The sequence below is a fragment of the Camelina sativa genome, chromosome 13, assembly GCF_000633955.1.
Source record: "Camelina sativa cultivar DH55 chromosome 13, Cs, whole genome shotgun sequence".
NCBI classification, from domain to species: Eukaryota; Viridiplantae; Streptophyta; class Magnoliopsida; order Brassicales; family Brassicaceae; genus Camelina; species Camelina sativa.
The window spans coordinates 20,167,117-20,182,869 of NC_025697.1; the positions used below are offsets into that span (position 1 = coordinate 20,167,117).

Sequence of the window (15,753 nt, forward strand, 5' to 3'; positions counted from 1 at the left end):
GAATCAACCTCCACCTCCAATCGAGACACTCCCTTACCCCAAGCAGTATGAAGAACATAGTATACCCCCCACAACTATGCCAAAGTAGTCGAGCATATTCCTATGTTCACCGCGAAACCACATATCCAACCTCCTGTCTCATCACGCAGCACCCCAGCAGCTGTGGCCAACCCGGTTGTGCCTTGAGCATCACCATCTGTGTTCAACTTTAACCATCCCTCTCGCGGAGGTTNAAAAAAAAAAAAAAAAAAAAAAACAAAAAAGTTTACATCATGATCCTTTTCTCCCTCCGCCATTGGTTAATATGATTTAGTTAAGAGTATATGTTAAATAGTGGTATTTTCATATATTTAAATGTATGAAATATGTCAATATGAGTATCTATGAAAAAGCGGGAGTTTAACATTTTGGGAATCTTCATTATTTGCTAATCAGTTTCCTAAATATTCCCTAAGAAGAAAGGTTATAAAGGATTAAAGAGCCTTGTCGTTTTGAGGCACGTGCAACACAACATGAACAAAAAAAGAGAGGGGATAAAGGATTATTGGGGCACTACTAACTTAGAAAAAAAATCCTTAGCAATAAAAGCATTTGGGAAAAATAATAAAATGAAAAAGATGTAGACAAAAGGGAACGAACACTCTATCTATGAAATCATACGAGGCACTTTTTTCCATATGAGCTAAGTGAAACTAATTCAGTAACTAATTGAAAGATTTCTTCAAAATTGAGTGTCGGGCACGTGCCCTACCTCCTCCCAACGTAGATCCGCCCCTGCGTGCAACCTTTTTTGGTTCCAAAACCTATTCTTACCATCTTCTTACTGGATGAAACATCCCTATTTCATGTGATGTACCTTTGTAGGAGTTTGAAGTAATAATATTTTCCTCCTTTCAAGTATGTAGGCGAAGAGATTTTGTAGTCATAGGAGGCTTCTTTGCGGAGGTTATAGTGGGTGGAGAAGTACGTATAGCATTAGTTGATTAACACGTTGCAAATCATTCATTGATTTATGTATGCCTTTCTTTTGCCCTAGGAGACTAGGACATGGTTCAGTTGAATGCTTCATGGACTTACATCATATACATATGGTAGGAACATAGGTGTTCCTGATGTTGTGCCTCAAAGCCATTGAAATAGCTACAAAACCCAAGGTAATTAGTGGTTAGAAATGAATATCCTTCTGATATCTCCATGATCCCAGTTGACATCTATTGTTTCTTGAACAAGTTTAATTAGGAGGATCAACAACTGTCTAAACTTTAGTCACCCACTCCCATGTTTGTCATATATGTGGTGGTAAGAGAATTAGAGAAACGTATAAGAAATATCAATACATATGTTTAATTCCTTGGAAATGAAATGTTGGCTTAAGCTTGTCTTAGAAGCTTCTAGATTAATCCTATCGAGGCATGGATTAGGATTGGTTTAAGTCACTTAGGAGTTATCTAAGTACTAATAAACCTATTTCAATTAGGATTCGGTTTTAAGGTCTTTTAATCTATATATAAGGATATGTCGAGTTGTGCCATAACTTGTGAGAGATTAAAGAGCTTGTGAAAGCTTTAGTTTTGAGTTAATTTCTAAAACAATAAAGCTTTTCTAAGAAAGTTCTTCTAAACATCCTATATTGTTTGATTCAATATGAAATACCGATAAACTTATCTGAATTCAAGTCATACTAAATTGTGGCAAGTTACAATTTAGGGACCACTAAGGCAAATCATATTGAATTCAAGCTTTAGGGACATTTTGGTTTCAAAAATCAATTCTCCTTCAATTTTTTTTTAGTTTTTAGTTCAAGATGTGCTTCCAAGTAAGAGAGCATGATACAATGAAGGAGTTGCATAAATGATCAACTCATTTTCGTAGCATTTGTTAGGGTCTCCATCATATTCATATTCCATATGGAACGATACAGTCCCAGCATCATGCGAGTATATTTCAGATTAACCAAAACTGATATCCAACAACATTGCTGTTTATGAAAACCGAGGCTTGATGATGTTCAATACGAACTCATATGANTTTTTTTTTTTTTTTTTTTTGTTCATATGACGAACTTAAAAACTAATTATTATACAATTACTTACAAACCCGGGGTAATATTTTATTTTGGTATAACATAATAACGGTCAATATATATAAACATTTCTTTCTGTTTTTAGAAAACTTTAGCCTTTACAAATAAAGATTCGAATTAGACAACCTCGGAACGGGCAAGGCAACAAGAGGTGTCTTGAGCTTTAAGACAATCCCAAACTTCTCTTCCAAATCCAACACGTGACCTTCCGGAATTTTCCATTCGAAAGAATGCACTAACGTTGCAAGAGTGTACAGAACCATCCGCTCGGCAAGTGCTATACCCGCGCAAATTCTCCTTCCAGATCCAAATGGAAGAAACCTATAATCAGTTCCATTGAAATCACAAGACTTATCATCAAGAAACCTCTCGGGACGAAACTCAGTTGGATTCTCCCACACATTTGGGTCTCTCTGAATAGACCAAGCGTTGATGAAGATCTTAGTGTTTTTAGGGACGGTGTAGCCTCCCACAACCGCGGTTTCAGTTGGACGATGAGGGACTAGCAAAGGAATGGTTGGATAAAGTCTAAGTGTTTCTTTCATAATGGCTACTACGTAAGGAAGTCTAGCTATGTGTGATTCTTCAACTATGTTGTCTTTGCCTACAACTTCTTCTAGCTCTTGTTGCGCTCTCTTCATCAACTCTGGGCTTCTTATTAGTTCGGCCATCGCAAACTCTATTGTGTTCGTGGATGTATCTGTACCGCCAACTACCATATCCTTCACATATATATAACAAATTCACACATTGATTAAGTCAGTTCTTATGACTAAATTAAACATTTTTTTATTGGTAATTCAGTATGACAGAATAGTTTTGCGTTTCCATAAGATTTTATCGATAAAAGTATAGATTCTTTTCATTACCATGAGTACGGCTTTGACATGGTTAACGGTGATAGGAACCTCCGAGTCAGCTTCTTGTTCCTTTAACTTCATCAAATGTTGCAAAAAGTCTTTACATTCACCATCATCACCATCCCTACTTCTTAGTCGTTGCATCTGCTCAATGGCTCGATCAAGTATCGCATCGACCTCTCTAGCACACACATGCATCTTCTTCACAAGACCTTGAAGATCGAATCTAGCTAACATTGGGAAAAAGTCAGAAATATTAGGCTCTCCCAAAAGCCTAGTTATTTCAGAAATAACTCCTTTAAACTCTGTTCCAACACTCTCCATTTCCTCTGCTTTCACCGAACCTCCCCATAACATATTCATCGTAAGATTCATCATCGTTAAAAAGATCTGTTCTCCGACGTTCACCGGTGATTCTTCCTGACCTTTCTGGTACAAATACCTCGTTCTTTCCCGGATTTCTTTGCGTCGGAGCTCGTAGAAAGAATCCAAAGTTTTGCGGCTAAGAAGCTTGAGAACACAAACCTTTCTAAGAATTCTCCATTCGGCTCCGTATGGTAACCAAACAAGGTCGAGACCGCCATAAGTAAGGGTTCGGGCCGTGAGAGGGACGTCATGGTTTGAGAAATTGATGTCCTGGTCTTTCAAGATCTCTCGAGCTAGTGCTGGAGTGTTGACCACGACGGTTAGTTTTGAACCAAGATTGAGTTTGTAGATTGGACCGTGACTTTGAGCAAGGTTTGTGAAGTAGGTGTGAAGATTCGGGTCAAGAAACGGAAGGTTCCCGACGATAGGTAACCCTCGCGGTCCAGGTGGTAGAGGCGGATGGGGAGAGCGTTTGAAGCGGTACCACAGAATCAATAAGGTAGCGATGAGAACGAGAATTGCGTAAGGTTTGACATTCATCAATAATGTGTTGTCGGTGAAGGGAGTTGAAATAGGAGACATCTTTTACAGCTGTTTGTAGGGACTTAAGTTGTTGTCTCTATGATTGTATTTTATACGGTTACAACAACGTACATCATCATTCTTCTTCACTGTAGTATACGGTACATCATACGGTTACAACGACGTACAGCATACGGTAAGCCAATCCTAAGTAGAGGACTCGAAAGGTCTTAAGATGATAAAATTGATAACATTTGAGCGGATGATATAATTTCATCATTTTTAGAAATCAAAGAAAATATGTTCTTTCTTTTTATTTTTGTCAAAGTAAAAAATGATAATACAATTCAAGGGTCACGATTTTTTTGAATCATTCAAACAAAACAAAATATATTTGGACCTTAAGAGAAGAAAGAGAGTTTGTGTAGTAGAAGGATTTATTGAAAAAATGTAAAGGACTAGACAACAATCATCATAAAATTTTGTGTGTACATCGTAAAATACTATTTTGTAACTTGTGGTATACATATATATTAGGGAAAATATAGGATCTAAAAAACTATTTTATATGACGGCCAATTAATATTAAATTTTAATTACAACCAAGGAAATACAACGTAGTTTTGGAAAAGAGGTAATTTTAACATTAAATTACTTTAACAAACAAAAATGTTTAATTTACTATATAGTGAAGAACCTCAAACAATGAAAACATAATTTTAAGCTTTAAATGTTTAATTTACTGGTTTTGGCAGTGACAGCAGACCCACACCTTACACGTAGGCCTGGTTTTGTAAGGTAGATTAGTCAAACTCTCTTAATTTACAGCATTTGAAATTTGTGCACAATTTTGTGTATTACTACTCTTCATTTTGGGAGGAGAATATGATTGATTAATTAAAAGATTCATTTATGATTGATTGGTTAATCAAAAGAAGATTCATTTATGATTGATTGGTTAATCAAAAGAAAAAGAATTTACATAATTAAAATCTGAAAATAGTAATCTAGAGGATTTAGTTAGAGAATGAGAATAGAATCTGTTTTACAATTGCATAAACATGAAATAAATGAAAGAAGGAAATGAAGCACATAACCACGGATACTCATTGTTCGAGCAGGTTGAGAAAGGAGGCCACTCTTCAGAAGACTGCACCCTTGAAACAAATTCTGAGCAATTTGTTTCGAACACCTGACAATTTATTCTTCTCAACAAAATCGTCTTCATCGAGTCTACGACTTTTTAAGATGTAAAATAGCCAAATAGGTAAAAAAAGTATCGATATCGGCTTGTTCTCTTTAAAAAAAATATTGATATGGTTTTAACCGAAAATAACAAATAATTATGAAGATTAATTAACGTTAAATACACTTGAACTTTTAGGTAACAAAAAAACTATTATTCGATCTGTAAATAATGGGAATCTGAAAAACGGATATCCGATAAAATATGGACCTGCTAGATACCTGATCCTTTACCTTTACTCGCATATATACTAAAAAATTATGCACACATTTTTTTTTTCTGTCATCGCATAATAATTCTTTGATCCAAAAATAATACTTTTACAAATAAGGAGCAAATTATAAATATATGCAACTTATAGTTCCAAAGAAATATGAAATTACAAACTTCAAAAAAATTGTAATCACATGTTGTAAAGAATCGTAAACAATGAAAAGAATATTTCTGTATATTATTCAATGGTGCTTTACATGGCTTATATAGAATACAATGAGATCTTATAATATCTAATTACAATGAATGCAATATACGATCACAATCGTATCTCAATCATAATCGTATCAATTAGCCTTGACCGGATCGTTGTTAACTTGTTGCGCAAGTTGTGGAGCTGAATCCGTAATACCCTCCCTCAAGTTGTATGTCCAACTTGAAACATAACTGCTTATATTCGTTTGTCCCCAACGGCTTCGTGAAGATGTCTACAAGTTGCGAGGAACTATCAACATGAATAAGACGGATGTTCCTTGATAAAACTTCATTACGGAAAAAGTGACAACCCACTTCCAAATGTTTAGTACGTTCATGGAAGACCGGATTCGTGGCAATATGAATTGCGGCTTGACTATCACAATGAACCAGCATCGATGTGTCGTGAGAAACTCCAAGTGACAACAATATACGCTTGAGCCAAATGAGCTCTTGAGTTAAGAATGCCATGGCGCGATATTCCGCTTCTGCAGAAGATCGACTAACGGTCTTCTGTTTCTTAGTCTTCCATGAGATTGGAGACCCTCCCAGTTGTATGAAGTACCCCGTGACTGATTTTTGTGAAAGCGGACAGCTTGCATAGTCACTACCGCACCATCCTGTCAACTGAAAAAGTTCATCAGTTCGTAAGAAAATACCTTGGCCTGGATTGTTTTTCAGGTAGCGAACAACCCTTAGAGCTGCTTCCCAATGATCTTCTCGTGGATTTTGCATAAATTGTGCAAGAAAGTGAACACAATATGTCAAGTCAGGCCGAGTCACAGCTAAATAAATCAACCTTCCAATCAAGCGACGATACTGTTCTGGTTTGAGTAAAAACGGTGATACCGATAATGCTAACTTATAAGTTGATTCAAGAGGAAACGCCACTAGCTTCGCACCAAGTAAGCCTGTATCGGAGATGATGTCAAGAGCATATTTTCGTTGACTGAGATACATACCAGAGGAGCTTCGTGAAACTTCAATGCCCAGAAAATACTTCAAAAGACCTAAATCTTTCATATGAAAACAAGAAGAAAGATAGGCTTTGAAGTCGTCCATTGCTTGCCCAGTACTACCAGTGATAATGAGGTCATCAACATAAATTAGAACATGAATCAGAACTCCATCTTTATCCATGGTAAACAGAGAGTAGTCAGACAAATTCTGTTCAAAGCCGTATTCCGTCAAGGCAGTGGTTAACTTGGCAAACCAACATCTTGGACTTTGCTTTAGACCATAAATAGATTTGTGGAGACGACATACCTTGTTAGGACCAGAGGCTTTGAACCCGAGAGGGAGCTTCATATATAATTCTTCTTCTAAGTCGCCTTGAAGGAACGCATGATGCACATCCATCTGATGAATATCCCATTTGTGTTTGACCGCTGTATCCAAAACCAATCGTACAGTTCCCATTTTTGCCACGGGTGCGAATGTCTCTCCATAATCGACCCCTTCGATTTGTTTATTTCCAAGAGCAACCAATCTTGCTTTGTGTCGTTCCAAAGTTCCATTGGACTGATACTTGAGCCGATAAACCCATTTGCAACCTTTTGCCTTTTTCCCTTTTGGCAAATCTTCAATCGTAAAAGACCGGTTACAATCGTGAGCATCAATTTCGGTAGTCATGGCTTTGGTCCATATTTCTTCTTCCATAGCTTGTTGAAAGGACTTAGGCTCCACACCCGATGTAATCGCAGCTAGGAATGCTTGATGTTGGGGTGAGAACCGGTCACAATTAACATAGTTCACCACCGGATAGTGAGACGTAGATGGAGCATCCAGTGTTGTCTTTTTTAAACTTGTATTGACCACAAAAATTTTTAACTTTACCGATTGAGTTTTTTGGCGTTGACCATGACCCAACCTTTCCTCTGCTGCCGGAGCCTGCTCCACCGTTGGAACAACTGGTACAGGTTGTGGCTGCGGCACCGGAGCTGAACACTCACCGTCGATGGGTTCTCTTGGAAGCTGTGTTTGTCTGAGTATCGATAAGAGGAGAAGATGGATCAGTAGGTGGGCTTGATGATTGCCCAACAGGAGGTGGTCCAGGAACAATAGGCCTGTTTGGAGGCCCATTAACAATAGAAGCTTGTTGTCGGCCCACTCGTGGTATCCCTTCTTCTTCTTCGTGAAACAGAGTCGTCAAAGGTAACGACATGTCGACAATCTCCTCTGTGTCCTCATCACGTACAGAGGAAAACATAAATTCGTTTTCATAGAAAACTACATCTCTTGAGACGAAGAATTGGTCCTTTTCCAAATCATAAAGTCTCCAACCCTTTTTTCCATAAGGGTACCCTATGAAAACACATCGACGACTTCGAGATGCGAATTTGTCGTATTTGTGGGATTGGTCATGAGTGAAGCAGAGACTTCCGAAAACACAGAGATGTTCGTAAGAAGGTTTGGAATTGTACAAACGCTTGTACGGAGTACCTCCATGTAAGACTGAACTTGGCGTTCGATTGATGAGATAACCGGCGGTTAAGATGCACTCTCCCCAAAATTAAATTAGCAAACGAGCCTGGAACCGTAAAGCTCTAGCAATGTTGAGAATGTGGCGATGTTTTCTTTCAAATCTCCCGTTTTGTTGAGGAGTGCCAACACAAGACGTCTCATGCATAATTCATTGTTGTTTAAAAAACTCGCTCAAGCATACAAACTCTGAACCATTATCGCTTCGGATGGTCTGAACATGTGTGTGAAACTGTCGTGTAACCATTGCTAGGAAATTCTTGAGATGATTTGGAGCTTCAGACTTTTCATTCATCAAGTAAATCCACACACCACGAGAATAATCATCAACAATAGTGAAAAAAAAAACCGTGAATCAGAATATGTGGGTGTCTTATAAGGACCCCATAAGTTACAATGAATCAACTGAAAAATCCTTGTTGTTTTATTCTCACTAATCGGAAAACTTGATCTGGTTTGCTTAGCGCGGAGACATGTATCACACACTTTATTTGAAACTGTATAGATAAAATAACATTGGAAACAATTGGGAGTAGACTAATAACATTAGCAGTTGTATGACCCATACGATTGTGCCAAAGCTCAAATGACTTTGCATCTCTAACAGCTACTGATGCAGCTAACTCCATGCTCCTAAAGTGAAAAGTCCCTCCCATACGTTTACCAGCTCCCGTCACTGTCCTCGTAGTAAATTCTTGAGATGATTTGGAGCTTCAGACTTTTCATTCATCAAGTAAATCCACACACCACGAGAATAATCATCAACAATAGTGAAAAAAGACCGTGAACCAGAATATGTGGGTGTCTTGTAAGGACCCCATAAGTCACAATGAATCAACTGAAAAATCCTTGTTGTTTTATTCTCACTAATCGGAAAACTTGATCTGGTTTGCTTAGTGCGGAGACATGTATCACAAGCTTTATTTGAAACTGTAGATAAAATAACATTGGAAACAACTGGGAGTAGACCAATAACATTAGCAGCTGGATGACCCATACGATTGTGCCAAAGCTCAAATGACTTTGCATCTCTAACAGCTACTGATGCAGCTAACTCCATGCTCCTAAAGTGAAAAGTCCCTCCCATACGTTTACCAGCTCCCGTCACTGTCCTCGTAGTAAATTCTTGAGATGATTTGGAGCTTCAGACTTTTCATTCATCAAGTAAATCCACACACCACGAGAATAATCATCAACAATAGTGAAAAAAAAAACCGTGAATCAGAATATGTGGGTGTCTTATAAGGACCCCATAAGTTACAATGAATCAACTGAAAAATCCTTGTTGTTTTATTCTCACTAATCGGAAAACTTGATCTGGTTTGCTTAGCGCGGAGACATGTATCACACACTTTATTTGAAACTGTATAGATAAAATAACATTGGAAACAATTGGGAGTAGACTAATAACATTAGCAGTTGTATGACCCATACGATTGTGCCAAAGCTCAAATGACTTTGCATCTCTAACAGCTACTGATGCAGCTAACTCCATGCTCCTAAAGTGAAAAGTCCCTCCCATACGTTTACCAGCTCCCGTCACTGTCCTCGTAGTAAATTCTTGAGATGATTTGGAGCTTCAGACTTTTCATTCATCAAGTAAATCCACACACCACGAGAATAATCATCAACAATAGTGAAAAAAGACCGTGAACCAGAATATGTGGGTGTCTTGTAAGGACCCCATAAGTCACAATGAATCAACTGAAAAATCCTTGTTGTTTTATTCTCACTAATCGGAAAACTTGATCTGGTTTGCTTAGTGCGGAGACATGTATCACAAGCTTTATTTGAAACTGTAGATAAAATAACATTGGAAACAACTGGGAGTAGACCAATAACATTAGCAGCTGGATGACCCATACGATTGTGCCAAAGCTCAAATGACTTTGCATCTCTAACAGCTACTGATGCAGCTAACTCCATGCTCCTAAAGTGAAAAGTCCCTCCCATAAGTTTACCATCTCCCGTCACCGTCATCGTAGTACAGTCCTGAACCACAAGGAAATAATCAGCTAACTATACTATGCACCGATTCTCATCCATCAACTGACTAAGGGAGATTAGATAAGACTGAAATCCTTCTACATAATAAACAGACTGCAAAGTCAAATTCGGCCCAAGCCTGACAGACCCTTCTTGTACTGAAATATGTTCTCTACCATCAGCTAACACTACCCCAACTGGAGACATATCTTTAACATTTTTTAAGATATCTAGACGTCCTATCAAATGATGAGATGCACCCGTATCCAAGATCCAGAAAGGTGTATCATACTTACCGGTTAGTTTTTCAGGTTCGTTGATCTTCCCCGTTTTGAGAAGACGCTTGATAGCTTGCCATTGAAAGTCGCTAACCTGTACTCCATCACGGTCGTTGTCTGTCACCACATAATTGGCAATCACAGAGTTGGACGGAGTGGCAACATGAACTGCATTGGCGAAGGAGACTCCATGGCCTCGTCCAGCTACTCCATTGGAAGCACCACGACCACGACCCCAGAAAGTTGAAGTACGAGAGCGTGTGTAACAACCCATCCCATGGACCCCACTAGCCTACCCGCTAGCTTGCTCCCATAGGCCCCAAGCTGGCCATGCAGGACATCGATCCTAACCCCTCATCTATAGGTCAATTGGTGACAACTTGTCCTGTGGGAAGGTTGTTAAAGGGTGGGGACCATGGTTCGAGGAACGCCTAGCCCACCAATAACCTACTGGTGAATTTGGATGATTAGTTCCATTTCCACGGTGAGGGGTTAGGATTGATGCCCTGCAGGGCCAGCTTGGGGCCTATGGGGGCAAGCTAGCGGGTAGGCTAGTGGGGTCAACGGGACGGGTTGTCATAGTGTAGCTTGTCTTCCCACCACTCTGGATAACCGATTACACCATAACAACTATCAGAGGTATGACCGGTACGATTGCAGTGCTTACACACAACACTCTTGTCTCGATCGTCTCTACGAAACTGTTGAGTAGCTTGAACTGCAAACGCACTTACTTCAGCAGTGTCTTCACGACTCTTAGTACCGTTCTTCACCAGATCTTCTTCTTGACTGACAATGTTATAAACTTCTTCCATAGACTGGATCGGAATTCGCGAGAGAAGACTCGATCTCACTGTGCGGTATAGAGTGTCATCAAGTCCAAACAGAAATTGATGCACCTTGTCTTCTTCACGATCTTTCTCTTGTAGAGAACCGAGATCGCATTCACACTTCCCACATTTGCACAACCTCAATGGGCAATAGTTTGCCATGCTGTCCCAAATTCGAGTCAACTTCCCAAAGTAAGTATCTATTGTAAGACCCCTTTGTTTACAGCACGCCAGATCCGCCTTAATTTGTTGAATCCGAGGTCCGTTGGTGACCGAGAACCTCTCCTTCAAATGGTCCCACAAGTCTTTAACAACGTCTCTGTGGGAGATGTTGGATCAGAGTGTTGGATCAATAGACATCTTGGTCCAAGACACGAGTAGAGCCTGAATTGTCCACCAATCTTCCAAGTCTGGTGACCCTTCCGCAGGTCGTTCAATGGTCTCGTTGAGGAAGCCGGATTTTTTTCGAGAACAAAGGGCTTTCTTCATGCCACAAGCCCATTCGTCGTAGCTCGCACCGGTGAGCAAGGGATGCGAGATCACCGCACTGGGACTGTTAGCCGCTGTCAAGTCTTATGGAGATATGGTTCATCGTACCTCAGTTGTGGTCGGGTTCAAGTTCGTTTGTGGAATCACACCGTCGGTCGCCATTGTTTGTCATGAACTTGTTTAGCTTAAAAAATTGTATGGCTCTGATACCATAAAGAATCGTAAACAATGGAAAGAATATTTTTTGTATATGATTCAATGGTGCTTTACATGATACAATGAGATCTTATAATATCTAATTACAATGAATGCAATATGCGATCACAATCGTATCTCAATCATAATTGTATCAATTAGCCTTGACCGGATCATTGTTAACTTGTTCCGCAAGTTGTGGAGATGAATCCATAATATGTTGTGAAGTCATTTTAAAACACTCAAGGATACATTCTTGATATATTGGTGGTATTATAAAAACATTTGTAAAATGGGTATTTACAAAATGGATGAAAAAAAATTGAGTAACAGACAAGTATTAAAAACACTAATACCCGACACTCGATCCCTATCCACAGATAATAGAATTATAATACCCTTAACTTGACATTAAAGTCACATGTACTTTTTTATTGAGACCAAAAGTACGGGTAACGGGTATTAGGGTATTTACAACGGGAGAAATCTTCCTGTTTCTCAAAAAAAATATATATATTTTATTGTGTAACTAATAGGGAGTTGACAGATGTAGGATTAAACTGAGAAACGTTTCTTCTTTGAGGATTTTGAGAACGGTTCTCTCTTCTTCTCTCTCCCTATTATATTATTATATTATTTTTTAATTAAAAAATCTTGTGTGACCAACTAGGTGAGCAACACCACTGTAAATGGTCTTAATGCCTAGCAATAAAAAAATCAGATGAATTTGTAGACATAGTCCATGTCTAAAAAACATACACATCATGTATAGTACTAAAAATGGATAAAAAAACATTCACATCATGTATAGTACTAAAATGGATAAAATCTTCATTTAGGCAACAAAGATAAATGATCACTTGTTAATACTTTGAGAGTCTATATATGATTGGCGGTTTCATACATATATTTATTTTATTTATTTATGCAAAACACCTTCATGCCACTATTTTTGCAACTAAACTTTATATTTTTTAAAAATGCAAGTTAATTATGAGAAATCACAAGTAATAGCATATATATGTATATTCAAAAAAATTTACAGTCACTTATAATAGATTTTTATAATTATAAGAGTGGATATATTTAAAACACTTTATCGGGAAAGTTTCGTTTTAGTATATGTTGATCATAATGTTTAAATAATTGATGGTGGTAGCTAGTAACATATTATATTGTGTATTACTTTCAGTTTTGTGGAATTAACCTGTATTTTCTTAGGATAAACAAAAAATCAAAATATGACGATTTGAGAAGTTAATTTATGAGGAACCCCCAAAGTTTCTATGTATTTTTAAATTAATTTAATGATTTTTGATTATTTAAATTTTGCAGTACATTTTTCTATTGGTTAAATTTGGTTAACGGATACAATATTTATTGTTTTAATCTTTGTGTTTTTAACCAAAAACTCTTATATAATGGAACAAAGGGAGTATAGTTTTCTTTTTGTTAAATTAAGAGGATCTGTTCATTCTTATTGGTTATAACTGGTGAAAAAACTATATGGTGATAAACTGATAATACTGAGCTGCGTCATTATTTTTTTCATTATGGTGATACTGATATGCGTCACTAATTAAAATTGGCCAACTAACTCAGATAATGATACTTCAAAGATGATTGGCCAACAATGGATATGGCCTGCTTGTACTCGTGATCTTGTCTGCTTATATAAATATACCTTGTTAGGAAACAAGGATCCTTACCTCACCTAATACTGAGATGCGTCATCATATTCATAATCCATTATAATATAATAAAAAAGAAAAATTGATCTAGAACCTGTGAGCTAGCTATATATACTAAAACAGAAATAAAGCAAAAACTGATACCTAACAAGATTTACTAGTCCTACTTCAGTAACTTTCCTGGTTAAAACTTCAAACACGCATTGTACTTTTACCAAAAAAATACCGGGTAATTTTTATTTTTTTCTTGTATATTAGTAACAATATGACAATCCTTTACCTTTTAAGAAATAAAATTCTTATATAACGATTTTCGCTTTTACAAATAAAGATTTGAATTAGACAATCTCCGGACAGGCAGGGCAACAAGAGGCGTCTTCAGCTTCAAGACAATCCCAAACTTCTTTTCCAAATCCAACACCTGACCTTCGGGAATCTTCCAGTCGAACGAATGTAACAGTGTTGCGAGAGTGTACAAAATCATCCTCTCGGCGAGTGCTACACCGACGCAAATTCTCCTTCCAGATCCAAATGGAAGAAACCTATAATCTGTTCCAGTAAAATCACAAGACTTATTATCAAGAAAACTCTCAGGACGAAACTCAGTCGGATTATCCCACACTTGTGGGTCTCTCTGAATAGACCAAACGTTGATGAAGGTCTTAGTATTCTTAGGGATGGTGTAGCCTCCCACAACCGAGTTTTCAGTCGGAAGACGAGGGACAAGCAAAGGAATGGTTGGATAAAGTCTAAGTGTTTCTTTCATAATGGATACTACGTAAGGAAGTTTGGTGATGTGTGATTCTTCAACAATGTTATCTTTGCCTACAACATTGTCTAGCTCTTGTTGCGCTCTCTTATTAGTTCGGCCATCGCAAACTCTATCGTGATGGTTGTAGTATCTGTACCACCAACTACCATATCCTTCACATATATATAACAATCGCATTGATTAAGTCAGTCCTCGTGAACAAGTAAACATCTTTTTATTGTTTACCCAAAAATCGTAAGACTAATCTACATAGTTTGCAAGAATATGCTAATATACTCCGAAGTATAAAAAACTGAAACTATTGAATTACCACAAGTACGGCTTTGACATGGTTAAGTGTAACAGGAACCTCCGAGTCAGCTTCTTGCTCCTTTAACTTCATCAAATGTTGCAAAAACTCTTTACATTCACCATCATCACCATCCTTACGTCTTAGTTCTTGCATCTGTTCGATGGCTCGATCAAGTATCGCATCAACCTCTCGAGCACACACATGCATCTTCTTCACAAGTCCCTGAAGATCAAATCTAGCTAGCAATGGGAAAAAGTCAGAAACGTTAGCCACTCCCAAAAGCCTAATTGTTTCAGATATAATTCCTTTAAACTTTATTCCAACACTCTCCTTTTCCTCTGCTTTCACAGAGCCTCCCCATAACATATTGATCGTGAGATTAATCACCGTCAAAAAGATCTGGTCTCCGACGTTTACCGGTGATTCTTCTTGACCTTTCTGGTACAAATACCTCGTTCTTTCCCGCATTTCTTTGCGTCGGAGCTCGTAGAAAGAATCCAACGTTTTGCGGTTAAGAAGCTTGAGAACGCAAACTTTTCTAAGCATTCTCCATTCGTCACCGTACGGTAACCAAACAAGGTCGAGACCGCCATAGGTAAGGGCTCGGCCTGTGAGAGGGGCGTCATGGTTTGAGAAATTGATGTCTTGGTCTTTCAAGATCTCTCGAGCTAGTGCTGGAGAGTTGACCACGACGGCTAGTTTTGAGCCAAGATAAAGTTTGAAGATTGGACCATGACGTTGAGCGTGGTTTGTGAAGTATGTGTGAAGATCCGGGTCAAGAAAGGGCAGGTTCCCGACGATAGGTAGCCCTCGAGGACCAGGCGGTAGAGGCGGATGGGGAGAGCGTTTGAAGCGGTATAACAGAATCGATAAGATAGCGATGAGAACGGGAATTGCGTAAGGTTTAACATCGATTAGTATTGTGTTCGGTGAATAGTGTTGAAATCGGAGACATGTATTATAGCGGTTTGTAGAAGTTATGGGATGTACCCTTGAGTTGTTGTCCCTTAATGGTATGTTCTACGGTAATTAAGCCAATCCTGAGTAGAGGACTTGAGGGTCTTAAAGAGGATAAATTGATAACATTTGAGCGGATAATATAATTTTCCTAGTTTTTTCTTTTATCAAAATGTAGCTTGACAAAGAAAAAAAGGTTTTTTAGTTGACGTCAAAAAAAAAAAAAAAAAAAAAAAA

At 38.1% G+C, this 15,753-nt stretch overlaps 1 protein-coding gene and 1 pseudogene across 1 annotated transcript; both read right to left on the minus strand.

The window, feature by feature from the left end:
* On the minus strand, window positions 2,103-3,918 carry LOC104737238 (flavonoid 3'-monooxygenase-like). The gene is made up of 2 exons (XM_010457368.2): window positions 2,953-3,918; window positions 2,103-2,805 (listed from the first exon to the last, which is right to left on the minus strand). The coding sequence occupies exons 1-2, from the start codon at window positions 3,889-3,891 to the stop codon at window positions 2,182-2,184; spliced, it is 1,563 nt and encodes a 520-aa protein (XP_010455670.1). The 5' UTR covers window positions 3,892-3,918; the 3' UTR covers window positions 2,103-2,181.
* On the minus strand, window positions 13,721-15,567 carry LOC104738410 (annotated as a pseudogene).

Bases quoted from the DNA above. Each gene is read 5' to 3' on its own strand.
- LOC104737238 (XM_010457368.2), bottom strand. From the start codon at position 3,891: ATGTCTCCTATTTCAACTCCCTTCACCGACAACACATTATTGATGAAT. The intron at 2,806-2,952 runs GTAATGAAAAGA...ATATATGTGAAG, and splicing joins ATGTCAAAGCCGTACTCATG to GATATGGTAGTTGGCGGTAC.